General features: G+C 50.0%; 1 protein-coding gene across 1 annotated transcript in view; it reads right to left on the bottom strand.

Moving 5' to 3' along the window:
- HTT (huntingtin) overlaps positions 1-13,097 on the bottom strand; it is a 241,769-nt gene that overhangs the window by 195,983 nt on the left and 32,689 nt on the right. The window contains exons 6-7 of the mRNA XM_040419177.1: positions 1,095-1,233; positions 840-981 (exon numbers count right to left, since the gene is read on the bottom strand). Of these exons, the coding sequence (XP_040275111.1) occupies positions 840-981; positions 1,095-1,233 (281 nt within the window). The remainder of the gene's footprint in view (positions 1-839; positions 982-1,094; positions 1,234-13,097) is intronic.

The following is a 13,097-nucleotide window of genomic DNA, read 5'->3' on the forward strand; positions in this document are numbered from 1 at the left end:
AACAACTCCGAACTGCATACCAGGCTGCCAGAGGAGAAGGACACTTCAGCAAGACCATGAACAAGTCAGGGCTAGAGAACCTGGATGTCTGACATGGCCCACAAGAAAAAGATCTCGAGGGAGAGAAAAGACACAATGGAACAAGGCAGTGGAACTGATGCAAAAAAAAAAAAAAATTATATTATATAAAAATCAAAGAATAAAGCTTTGGCAGACCAGCAGGAAAACATGTCTGCCTCCTACGGACACCAAGCGAAAACTGATTACAGTCTGCAGGAGGGGTATAGCTGAGAGGAGGAGCTAACACTTTTTTGCTTAGTGTCGCCTCCTAGTGGCAGCAGCTATACCCATGGACGTCTGTGTCCCCCAATAATAAGAGCTAGAAAATACGGATCACCTTTTGTGTTGCATCCGTTTCTTTGTGGATCCATTGTAACAATACCTATCCTTGTCAGCAAAACGGACAAGAATAGGACATTTTCTATCTTTTTTTTTCCGGAGCCGCGGAACGGACACACGGTATGCTGCGAGCAACTTTTGCAGACCCATTGAAATGAATAGGTCTGCAAAAAAATGCTGATCAGATGCAAACAACAAATACGGTAGTGTGAATGGGGCCAAATTCATGGGATAGCCTATTTAAAAAAAAAGATGGAACAGCAGAGCAAACCAGCCAAACATATGCCAACAGGACAAACCTTACAGAGGTGTATTTCTAATGTGAACCAGCTAGGGCGTTACATATTCATACCACGTATTCCTTATCATCACTGCTGGGATTCTAATGGCAGCATCAGGCGGCGAGTAAAAATGGAAAGAAATTAGACCAAGGAACATACCCAGCAGTACGTTGAGAAGCCAAGCGTAGAAATACTGCGTTCGCCGGGAATGCTGACAGATGTGGACAGCAGAACCAGCTGCTGTGCGTCGGATTGTGGGAGAGCTAGATTTCAGATTGGCTATAAACGCTTTCAGCAAAACCTAGAAGAGGAGATTTTACAGCTTATTTATTGGCAGCAGAAAATAAAATATATACTGGAATTAATATATCTGGAATTTCAATTTGAGAACGAATGCGAGTAGTAAAGCCTTACCTTGATTTCATGATCATTGGCAAAGTTACCAAAGGCAGCCATGATCTTTGGGACAGCAGCAGCCAGGGTCTCTTGTACCGATTCTTCCTGACGTTTGGATATCTTCGTGAGGCAAGGAAGTAGGTTCACCAGGTAAGGTCTACGGATATATAGGAGGTTGTGCTGCATTAGCGGTATACAGGAGGAGGTTAAATCTTACTTGATACATAAGAACCCGCAGCGCAAGATTCAGCTATGTGGAAATGTTCCCATCATCTCTCCGAGGCAAATATGCATGTAATAAGCCTTCGTAACATGATCACATTTCATGCATTTGTTTGGACTGGAAGATGACAAGAGAAATAGAAATTCTCCACGGAATACCATTAAAAAACTCCCAACAAGAGCTCATCGTCAGGAGCCGAGGCTATTCTATCAATATCTGTCACTTCAAAGCTCCATCCAACACACTCAACCCTACACTAAACAGGTAACGTGATAACATGTAGCTTGGAGATAAGGAGCCACCAACAAATATTGTGCCAAGCATCAGATATGCAGAGCTACTTCCTTCTGGACAAATGACATTTAAAAGCTTCGAGGACATTTTTCTTATGACTGCATTTTACTCATTGTGGGCTAAAAAAACACTTTTTTTTCAGTTGGTCTTTAGTAAAAAATAAATAAAAAAAATTGTTTTTTGTGATAAATGGGGTTAAAAAAAAATCTATCTATTTGCAGACTGTCCCTCCTGAGTTCCGTCAGCTGACGGCTCAGGTGAAGACTTCTGACCTGCAGACCTCATGAACACTCATTTAAGCCATAATCTTATCAGCTTGATAAGGCTGGGTTCACACCTGAGCGTTTTACAGCGCGTTCCTACGCGCTGTAAAACGCTCAGGCAAAAACCAATGTTTCCCTATGGGCATGATTCTCACCTGAGCGTTTTACAGCGCGTACGAACGCGCTGTAAAACACCCTACGCCCCAAGAAGTACAGGAGCTTCTTTGGGGCGTATTGTCGCGCGTTCCTGCCCATAGACTTCAGTGGGAACGCGCCTAAATGGGCGTTTGCTTGTTTCCGCCTTTAACCTCTTAAGGACACATGACGTACCGGTACGTCATGAATGGTTCCGATCACTGCCGCTCGGCCGGCGGTGATCGGAACCCGGTGCCTGCTCAAATCATTGAGCAGGCACCTGGGGCAAATGCGTCGGGGGGTCCTGTGACCCCCTCATGTCGGCGATCGCAGAAAACCGCAGGTCAATTCAGACCTGCGGTTTTCTGCGTTTCCGGGATATTCGGGTCTCTGAAGACCCGATAACCCGGAACAGGATGGTGATGGTGGTGTGATTTCACTCCACCAATCACCATCCAGCGATCCTGAGTGGTGATGGTGACATCACCACTCAGGATCGCTTTCTGATTGGTCTGTGGGCGGTCCGGCGGCAGATTCAAAAGAGGCAGGCGCTCCTCTCCTCCTCCTTTTGTGTTCCGGAGCCGGAGGAGAGAGGAGCTGCCTGCACGTGTGTCTGCCAGCACCCCCAGGACCAGATCTGTGCCCCCAGGACCCCCCATGAGGTACATAGGGACAGCACAGGGAAAGTTTGGTTTAGGCAGGGAAAAAAAAGGGAAAGTTAGTTTGTGAACTTTTATTGCATCACCCTAAGTTAGGGTGTCTGGGGTCCACAGCACACCTGTGTGACCCTAGACCCCCCAGGGGTGCTGCCACTTCGGCCCCCCCCCCCCCCCCCCCACCCCCTGCATTTTATTCTTTTTTTTTTTCTTTTTTGGTGTACGCTGACTGTGGCCGGCACTTAGTGTCCGGCCACTGTTAGCGCATCGCACACCTCACCGCTGATCAACTTCGGACGGTTGATCAGCGGTTTTGAATTTTTTTTTTCACATTTTTTGCCCTTTTTTTAGTTAGTTGTTTTTTTTTTTTTCTGTTAGTTTTAGGGTGAGTTCGTGAACACCCGTGCCCCCCACACACACGCACACAAAATAAAGAGTTACACACACGCACATATACACGCATACACACACTCCCCTATGGCCCGCCGGACGTTCTCGGCCGAGGAGGCATACGCCCAGCTTGCCTCTGACTCCGAGAGTCCCAGTGAGGATGAGGATGACCCCACATTCCTGTTGTCATCCGCGTCCTCCTCATCATCTAGCGATGATGATGAGCCCCCAAGGCGGCGGAGACGCCGCCAGGCGGAGCAAGGGGACCGCCATGTTAGGGACCCTGTGGCCCAGCCTGGTACGAGCAGCTCTGGGGCTAGTACTGGTTTCCCGGCCCACCAGTTAAATCCACCGGAGCCCCCTGCCGGTGAACTTGTCTGGTGTAGCCCAGAGCGATACGAGCCTGTGATTCCTGATTTTGTAGGCCAATCAGGAATCCAGATTTCCACAGTGGGCTACACTGAATATGACTTTTTTTGTCATTTTTTCAGTGACCAACTGGTAAATCTGATGGTGGAGCAGACGAATCTGTACGCCCAACAGTTCGTCGCTCAACACCCGGGCTCCTTTTAGGCCAGGCCCGGTGGCTGGACGCCGGTCAGTGCAGCCGAAATGAGGACATTTTGGGGCCTCGTGCTGCATATGGGCCTGGTCAAGAAACCCAGTGTCAGGCAATACTGGAGTGGGGACGTCCTATACCAGACCCCACTTTACAGTACAGCCATGACACGCTCCCGGTTTGAGGCCATCCGGAAATGTCTGCATTATTCCGATAATGCAGCATGTCCACCCCAAGGTGATCCTGCCCGAGGTGATCCTGTCTGTATAAGATACGGCCGGTCATCGATCACTTTGGGGCCAAATTCATGGAGGCCTATGTACCTGGAAGGGAGGTCGCAGTTGATGAGTCTCTCATTGCGTTCAAGGGGAGACTCATTTTCCGCCAGTATGTGCCCTCCAAGCGGGCGAGGTATGGCGTAAAGCTATTCAAAATTTGTGAGAGTACCTCAGGGTACACTTACAAATTTCGTATATACGAGGGGCGAGATTCCCGGATTCAACCACCAGAATGTCCCCCCACTCTGGGTGTTACCGGGAAACTTGTGTGGGACCTTATGTACCCACTGCTGGATAAGGGTTACCACCTGTACGTGGATAACTTTTATACCAGTATTCCCTTGTTAAGGTCCCTTGCCGCCAGATCCACGTTCGCTTGTGGGACCGTGCGGAAAAATCAACGCGGCCTCCCTGCCCTCCCCCTCCAGGTACCTATCCCCAGGGGTGAGACCCGTGCCCTTACCACTGGAAACCTGTTGCTGGTCAGGTATAAGGACAAGAGGGATGTCCTTATGCTGTCCACAATTCATGGTAACGGCATCACCCCTGTCCCTGTGCGAGGTACCGCGGCAACGGTCCTCAAGCCCGATTGTATCGTCGCCTACAATCGGTATATGGGAGGAGTTGATCTCTCGGATCAAGTCCTCAAGCCATATAACGCCATGCGCAAAACCCGGACATGGTACAAAAAAGTTGCAGTCTACTTGGTACAGGTTGCCTTGTACAACTCTTTTGTACTATCCCGAAGCGCTGGCAGCACAGGGACATTCCTCCAATTCTATGAGGCAGTCCTCAAGGCCCTGATCTTTTCTGACCGGGAAAGAGCAGGCCGGAGTACCTCGGGAACTGTAGGCGCCCGGATCGTCCCTGGCCAACACTTTCCAGGTGTGGTCCCCCATACTGGAAAGAAGGGACGGACCCAAAAAAGGTGCAGAGTGTGTCACAGGAGGGGGATACGGAAGGGCACGACTACTCAGTGCGACACATGCCCCGATCATCCGGGCCTCTGCATTATTGGTTGCTTCAGGGAGTATCACACTTCCATGGAGTACTAAATTTATATCCCAATTTAGCACTGACATCGGAAAAAAAAAACTGGTTCTCAGACTTGAGACACCCAAAAAAACGAAAATAATTTATTAAAAAGTAGACATATTAGGTATTGCCGCGTCGGTAATAATCTCCTCTATAAAAATACCCCATGACCTAAACCCCCAGATTAACACGGTCAAGGAAAAAAAAAAAGATTTTTTTTTGTCACCTTACATAACAAAAAGTTTAATAGCAAGCGATCATAAAGTCATATAGCCCCCAAAATAGTGCCAATAAAACCGTCCGCTCGTCCCGCAAAAAATGAGCCACCACATAAGATAATCAGATAAAAAAAAAAAAAAAAAAATGACACCTAGACTTTAGAGATAAAAATTTTTTTTTTGTATCAATAAGGATAATATAGTCTAAAACCTAAATAAATGTAAAAAAAAGTAGACTTATTAGGTATCGCCGCGTTCGTAAGAATCTCCTCGATAAAAATACCCCATGATCCAACCCCCCAGATTAACACTGTCAAAAAAAAAAAAAAAAAAAGTGCAAAAAACGATAATTTTTTGTCACCAAACATAACAAAAAATTTAATAGCAAACAATAAAAAAATCATATAGCCCCCAAAATAGTGCCAATAAAACCGTCCGCTCGTCCCGCAAAAAATGAGCCCCCACATAAGATAATCGGATAAAAAAGAAATAAAAAAACGACACCTAGACTTTAGAGATCCAAAAATTTTATTTTTGTATCAAAAAGGATAATAGTCAAAAACCTAAATAATTGTAAAAAAAAAAAGTAGACTTATTAGGTATCGCCGCGTCCGTAAGAATCTCCTCTATAAAAATGTCCCATGACCTAACCCCCCAGATTAACACGGTTAAAAAAAATAAAAAAAACGGTGCCAAAAACGCAATTTTTGGCACTTTTCCATTTCAATCCGTTTTTTCCGGTAACAAAACAAGGGTTAACAACCAAACAAAAGGGAGGCCGCAAAAGGAAAGGACCGACATGGTTTCTGGAAGGCCGATTTTGATGGCCTTTTTTATTGACACCATGTCCCTTTTGAAGCCCCCCTGATGCCCCCCTAGAGTAAAAACTCCCTAAAAGTGACCCCATCTAAGAAACTACACCCCTCAAGGTATTCAAAACTGATTATACAAACTTTATTAACCCTTTAGGTGTTTCTCAACAGTTAATGGCAAATGGAGATGAAATTTCAGAATTTCAATTTTTGGTAACCTTGCCTCACAAAAATGTAATATAGATGAACCAAAAATCATATGTACCCTAAAAATAGTCCCCCAGAAAATGCCACCTTATCCCCTAGTTTCCAAAATGGGGTCACTTTTAGGGAGTTTCTCCTCTAGGGGTGCATCAGAGGGGTTGAAACAGGACACGGTGTAAATAAACCGGTCCATAAAAATCAGCCCTCCAAAAACCAAACGGCGCACCTTTCACTCTACGCCCCGCTGTGTGGCCGTACAGTAGTTTACGGCCACATATTGGGTGTTTCTGTAAACGGCAGAGTCAGGGCAATAAAGATACAGTCTTGTTTGGCTGTTAACCCTTGCTTTGTTAGTGGAAAAAATGGGTTAAAATGGAAAATTTGGCAAAAAAATGAAATTTTCAAATTTCATCCCCATTTGCCAATAACTCTTGTGCAACACCTAAGGCTGGGTTCAGACCTGAGCGTCTTTGATATGCGCGTTTAACGTGCGTTTTTGACGAGCGTTTTTTGCAATAGTAAACGCGCGTTTGACGCGCATTTGTGTGATTGACTGCAATGTCCTATGGCCACAAACGCGCGTCAAAACGCCCCAAAGAAGCTCAAGTACTTGTTTGAGCGTAAGGCGTTTTACAGCGCGTTTTTCAGCGCTGTAAAACGCTCAAGTGAGAACCAGGGCCATAGGGAAGCATTGGTTTTCATGTGTTGAGCGTTTTACAGCGCGTTTGAACGTGCTGTAAAACGCTCAAGTGTGAACCCAGCCTAAAGGGTTAACGACGTATGTAAAATCAGTTTTAAATACCTTGAGGGGTGTAGTTTCTTAGATGGGGTCACTTTTAGGGAGTTTCTCCTCTAGGGGTGCATCAGGGGGGTTGAAACAGGACACTGTGTAAATAAACCGGTCCATAAAAATCAGCCCTCCAAAAAACAAACGGCGCACCTTTCACTCTACGCCCCGCTGTGTGGCCGTACAGTTGTTTACGGCCACATATTGGGTGTTTCTGTAAACGGCAGAGTCAGGGCAATAAAGATACAGTCTTGTTTGGCTGTTAACCCTTGCTTTGTTAGTGGAAAAAAATGGGTTAAAATGGAAAATTTGACAAAAAAATGAAATTCTCAAATTTCATCCCCATTTGCCAATAACTCTTGTGCAACACCTAAAGGGTTAACAACGTATGTAAAATCAGTTTTGAATACCTTGAGGGGTGTAGTTTCTTAGATGGGGTCATTTTTGGGTGGTTTCTATTATGTAAGCCTCGCAAAGTGACTTGAGACCTGAACTGGTCCCTAAAAATTGAGTTTTTGTACATTTCTGAAAAATTTCAAGATTTGCTTCTAAACTTCTAAGCCTTATAACATCCCCAAAAAATTAAATATCATTCCCAAAACAATTCAAACATGAAGTAGACATATGGGGAATGTAAAGTCATCACAATTTTTGGGGGTATTAGTATGTATTACAGAAGTAGAGAAACTGAAACTTTGAAATTTGCAAATTTTTCCAAATTTTTGTTAAATTAGGTATTTTTTGGTGCAAAAAAAATAATTTTTTTGACTTCATTTTACCAGTGTCATGAAGTACAATATGTGACGAAAAAACAATCTCAGAACGGCCTGGATAAGTCAAAGCGTTTTAAAGTTATCAGCACAGAAAGTGACTCTAGTCAGATTTGCAAAAAAATGGCCTGGTCCTAAGGTGTAAAAAGGCTGTGTCCTTAAAGGGAATCTGTCACTAGCAATGTTTAAAAAAATTTTTTTCATGGATCCAGGTTTAATAAAGTACCTTTTTTCCATCTGTGTTCTTCTTTTCCATGTCAGTCTTGTCCTTTCTTCTAAAAATCGATTCTTATGATATGCAAATGACGCTGTAAGGAGCCCAGAGGGGCGTTTTTCTTTCTCCACGGTGCCCAGGAACGCCCCTCTGAAGTGCCGTGCCCGCCTAAATATGAAAACTACTAACGCCTCCATGTTTAGCTGAATCGCCTCCCAGAGGCGCGGCTAAGTCCTCAACACCCCCCCCCCCCCCCTTCCTCCTCAGCGCCGCGCTCTGCAAACAACCGATCCTCCTCTCGTCGGCGTCCCAAATCCCGCGCAGGCGCAGTGCCGGCGATTGCCTGCGCTCTGATAATACGGCTGAGGGCAACAGCTTCAACATCGTCACTGGGCATGCGCCGAGCCCAGTGACGATGTTGAAGCTGTTGCCCTCAGCTGTATTATCAGAGCGCAGGCAATGGCCGGCACTGCGCCTGCGCGGGATTTGGGACGCCGACGAGAGGAGGATCGGTTGTTTGCAGAGCGCGGCGCTGAGGAGGAGGAGGGGGGAGGAGGAGGGGGGGTGTTGAGGACTTAGCCGCGCCTCTGGGAGGCGATTCAGCTAAACATAGAGGCGTTAGTAGTTTTCATATTTAGGCGGGCACGGCACTTCAGAGGGGCGTTCCTGGGCACCGTGGAGAAAGAAAAACGCCCCTCTGGGCTCCTTACGGCGTCATTTGCATATCCTAAGAATCGATTTTTAGAAGAAAGGACAAGACTGACATGGAAAAGAAGAACACAGATGGAAAAAAAGGAGACTTTTGTATTACTTACCAGTAAAGTCTCTTTCTCGCTCTTCCTTGGGGGACACAGGAAACCATGGGTATAGCTCTGCTCCCTAGGAGGCGTGACACTAAGTGAAAGCTGTAAGCCCCTCCTCCATCAGCTATACCCTTCAGCCTGGAGAAGAGACTGCCAGTTGCGTGTCCAAGTAGTGAAAGATAACCACCAACCGGAAAAAGAACCGTCAAGCCCCAACGGGGGCAACCAAGCCGGAACCACAACTGTAAACCCAAATGAAGGGCGGGTGCTGTGTCCCCAAGGAAGAGCGAGAAAGAGACTTTACTGGTAAGTAATACAAAAGTCTCCTTTTCTCGCCCATATTCCTTGGGGGACACAGGAAACCATGGGACGTTCCAGAGCAGTCCCAGAAGGGAGGGACCAGAACAAACTAGACCAACACCGGAGGCATCAATCAACTGCCGCCTGCAACACCAGACGGCCTAAAGCAGCGTCAGCCGACGCATGAGTATGCACCCTGTAGAACTTGGTGAAGGTGTGCAAGGAGGACCAAGTGGCCGCCTTGCAAATCTGCTCCGTAGAAGCCCGATTTCTCTGAGCCCAGGAAGCCCCGACCGCTCTAGTGGAATGAGCGGTAACACCGAGGGGCGGAACCTTGCCCTTGGCGAGATAAGCCTCAGTAACAGCCATCTTGACAAAACGGGCGATAGCAACTTTGGATGCCGCCAACCCTCTGCGTGACCCCTCCGGAACCACAAAGAGCGAGTCAGTACGCCTGAAAGAGCCGGTTACCTCCAGGTAAGCCTTGAGCGCCCTGACAACGTCCAGGCGATGAAGTTCCCTCTCCCTAGGGTGGGAAGGGGAAGGACACAAAGAGGGGAGAACGATGTCCTCGTTCAGATGAAAGGCGGAGACCACCTTAGGAAGGAAGGAAGGGACCGGACGAAGAACTACCTTGTCCTGGTGGAACACTAGGAAAGGTTCCAGACAGGAGAGTGCAGCCAATTCGGACACCCTCCGAAGAGAGGTGACTGCTACAAGGAAAATAACCTTGCAGGACAGAAGTCGCAAGGAAACCGTCCGCAGAGGCTCGAAAGGAGAAGCCTGGAGCGCTGAGAGAACCAGGTTCAGGTCCCAGGGCGGTACCGGAGGCCGGTACGGGGGAACCGCGTGAGCCACGCCCTGAAGGAAGGTCTTGACAGGACCAAGGGGGGCCAGTGGGCGCTGAAACAAAATGGACAGCGCAGACACCTGACCCTTCAAAGAACTAAGACCCAGACCTTGGGCAAGTCCGCTCTGCAGGAAGGACAAAACGGTGGGGAGAGAAAAGCGGAGCGGAGGAATCCCTAGATCGGCACAGAACCCCAAATAGGTCCTCCAGGTCCTATAATAGATCCTAGAAGAGGACGGCTTACGGGCGCGGATCATGGTGCGGACGACGTCCGCAGAAAAACCCCTACGTGTCAGGACGGTGGTCTCAACAACCACGCCGTCAAACGTAGGGACCTTAAACGCGGGTGGAAGATCGGTCCCTGAGAGAGAAGATCTTCCCTGGCGGGCAGCGGCCAGGGCGCGTCTGCCAGGAGCAGCATGAGGTCGGCATACCAAGACCGGCGGGGCCAGTCCGGAGCGACCAGAATCACCGAGACGCCTTCCGCCGCGATCTTCCGAAGGACCTTGGGCAGGAGTGGGATGGGAGGGAATATGTATGGACGCGCGAAGCCTCGCCAAGGAAGAACGAGGGCGTCGGCTCCGCAAGCTCCCGGATCCCTGGCCCTGGACAGATAGGCGGGGACCTTGTGATTGAACTTGGAGGCCATGAGGTCCACGTCCGGTATGCCCCAACGAAGGCAAATGGCCTCGAATACCTCCGGGTGAAGAGACCACTCGCCGGGGTCGACAGTGGTGCGACTGAGGAAGTCCGCCGCCCAATTGTCCACCCCTGGAATAAAAATTGCCGATAGGGCCGGGACGTGGGCTTCCGCCCAACGGAGAATGCTGGAGACCTCCCTCATTGCAGCAGCGCTGCGAGTGCCCCCCTGGTGGTTTATGTACGCCACAGCCGTGGCGTTGTCCGATTGTACACGAACTGGATGACCCTTCAACAGATGAGTCCAGTGTCGTAGAGACAAAAGGGCCGCTCTCAGCTCCAGGACATTGATCGAGAGTTTGGACTCCAATGGAGACCAAATGCCCTGGACGGATCGGGGAGGAAACACGCCTCCCCAGCCCAAGAGACTGGCATCGGTTGTAACCACCAACCAGCTGAGTGGCAGAAAAGACCTGCCCAGAAGAGGGGACTGTAACCACCAGCGGAGAGATGACCTCACCGGAGGCGATAGATGGAAGGGATGATCCAGAGACTGCGGCGATTTGTCCCAGGAGGAGAGGATCGCCCGTTGGAGAGGGCGGGAGTGAAACTGCGCAAACGGGATCGCCTCGAAGCAGGCAACCATCTGCCCCAAGACCCGCATGCAGAAGCGGAAGGACGGTCGACGGTGGAGAAGGAGACCCCGAACCGCCCCACGGAGGATCAGACGTTTTTCCGAGGGAAGACGTACTTCCGCCGCTCCCGTGTCTAAAAGCATTCCCAGGAAGACCAGTTGTCTGGAGGGGGGAAGGGAGGACTTGGGGAAGTTGATGACCCAACCGAACCTCGTCAGAGTCTCTAGAGTGAGATCCACGCTGGCAACCGCTTGAGAAAGGGACGGAGCCTTGATGAGGATATCGTCCAAGTACGGTAGCAGAAAAACACCCCTGGAACGGAGTAAGGCCAAAACCGGGGCCAGGACCTTGGTGAACACCCGGGGGGCTGTTGCCAGCCCAAAGGGAAGGGCGACAAACTGGAAGTGGAGGTCCCCCACGGCGAACCGGAGGAAGCGATGGTGACACCGGGCTACCGGAACATGGAGGTAGGCATCCTGTATATCGATGGAAGACATGAAATCTCCCTGCTCCAGGGAAGCCACCGCGGAACGGAGGGACTCCATCCGAAACCGTCGAAGGAGGAGAAAACGGTTGAGCTTTTTGAGGTCCAAAATGGGCCGCATGGAACCTCCCTTCTTGGGAACTACAAAGAGGTTCGAGTAGAACCCTTGGAACCTTTCCTCTAGAGGAACGGGGGTAATCACCCCCCTGTCCAGTAAGGCTTGAACGGCCGCGGAGAACGCAACCGCGCGTTTCGGGTCCCGTGGCAGGCGGGAGCGAAAGAACCGATCTGGAGGGAAGGATGCAAATTCGATTTTGTATCCGGAGCACACAATTTCGAGGGCCCAGGCGTCGGAGACGTGAGCCAACCAGACGTCCCTGAAAAGGAGGAGCCGGCCCCCCACCCGGGTGGGTGGGGGCGCGCCTTCAGGCAGAGGATTGCTTTGCTGCGGGTGTGCGGGCAGCCTGCGGCTTGCGCCAGGAGGGCTGCGCCCGAAAAAACGGCTTCCTATGCTTATCCTGGGGAGGAGCCGAAGCGGCAGCTGTGGTGGGAGCCCCAGAGGCCCTGCGGGAGGACCGAAAACGAGACGCACCAGGGCGTCCGCGGGGGGCGCCCCTGGCTTGGGGTTGAGGAAGATGGGTGCTTTTACCACCCGTGGCCTCCGAAATAAGTTCGTCTAGGCGGACCCCGAAAAGGCGGGAACCCGCAAACGGTAGCCCCGCCAAGGAACGTTTGGAGGCAGCGTCCGCTTTCCAAACCTTCAGCCAGAGCTCCCTCCTGACGGAAACTGCCAGGGCGGAGGAGCGTGCAATAAGGGCTCCCGCATCAAGGGAGGCCTCACAAACAAAATTCCCGGCCCGAACAATAAGCTGGGCCAAGGAACGCAGGTCCTGGATAGGGACGTCCGAGTCCAACTCCTGTTCCAGCTGCGCACCCCAAGCAGAGATTGCTTTCCCTGCCCAAGCAGAGGCAAAAACCGGTCTGAGAGCCGAACCGGAGGCAGCAAAAATGCCCTTAGAAAGGGTCTCCATGCGACGGTCCTCCGCTGACTGAAGAGAGGACCCGTCGGGAACAGGGATGGCCGTGTTCTTCGACAGCCGGGCCACAGGGGGGTCCACCTTGGGTGGGGAAGACCATGTGGCCACGACATCTGCTGGAAAAGGATAGCAAATGTCCAGCTTCTTGGGGTTGACAAAACGGGCGTCCGGTCGAGCCCAAGCCTTAGACACCACAGAGGAGAAATCAGAGTGGATTGGGAAGACTTTTGAGACCTGCCTGGGTCTGATAAATGAGACGCTAGCTGCGTCCGAGCTAGGGGGATCATCCTGCACCTTAAAGGTGTCACGAATATCAGAGATGAGTTGACCCATCGCTGAGGCTAGCTTGGACGGCAGGGCCGAGTCCATTTCCAAATCTGAAACCGCCAATTCACCTTCAGAGAGCGAATCCTTTGGGGAGGAGAGGCTCGTCTG

Source organism: Bufo bufo, chromosome 2 (assembly GCF_905171765.1).
Source record: "Bufo bufo chromosome 2, aBufBuf1.1, whole genome shotgun sequence".
Taxonomy (NCBI): domain Eukaryota; kingdom Metazoa; phylum Chordata; class Amphibia; order Anura; family Bufonidae; genus Bufo; species Bufo bufo.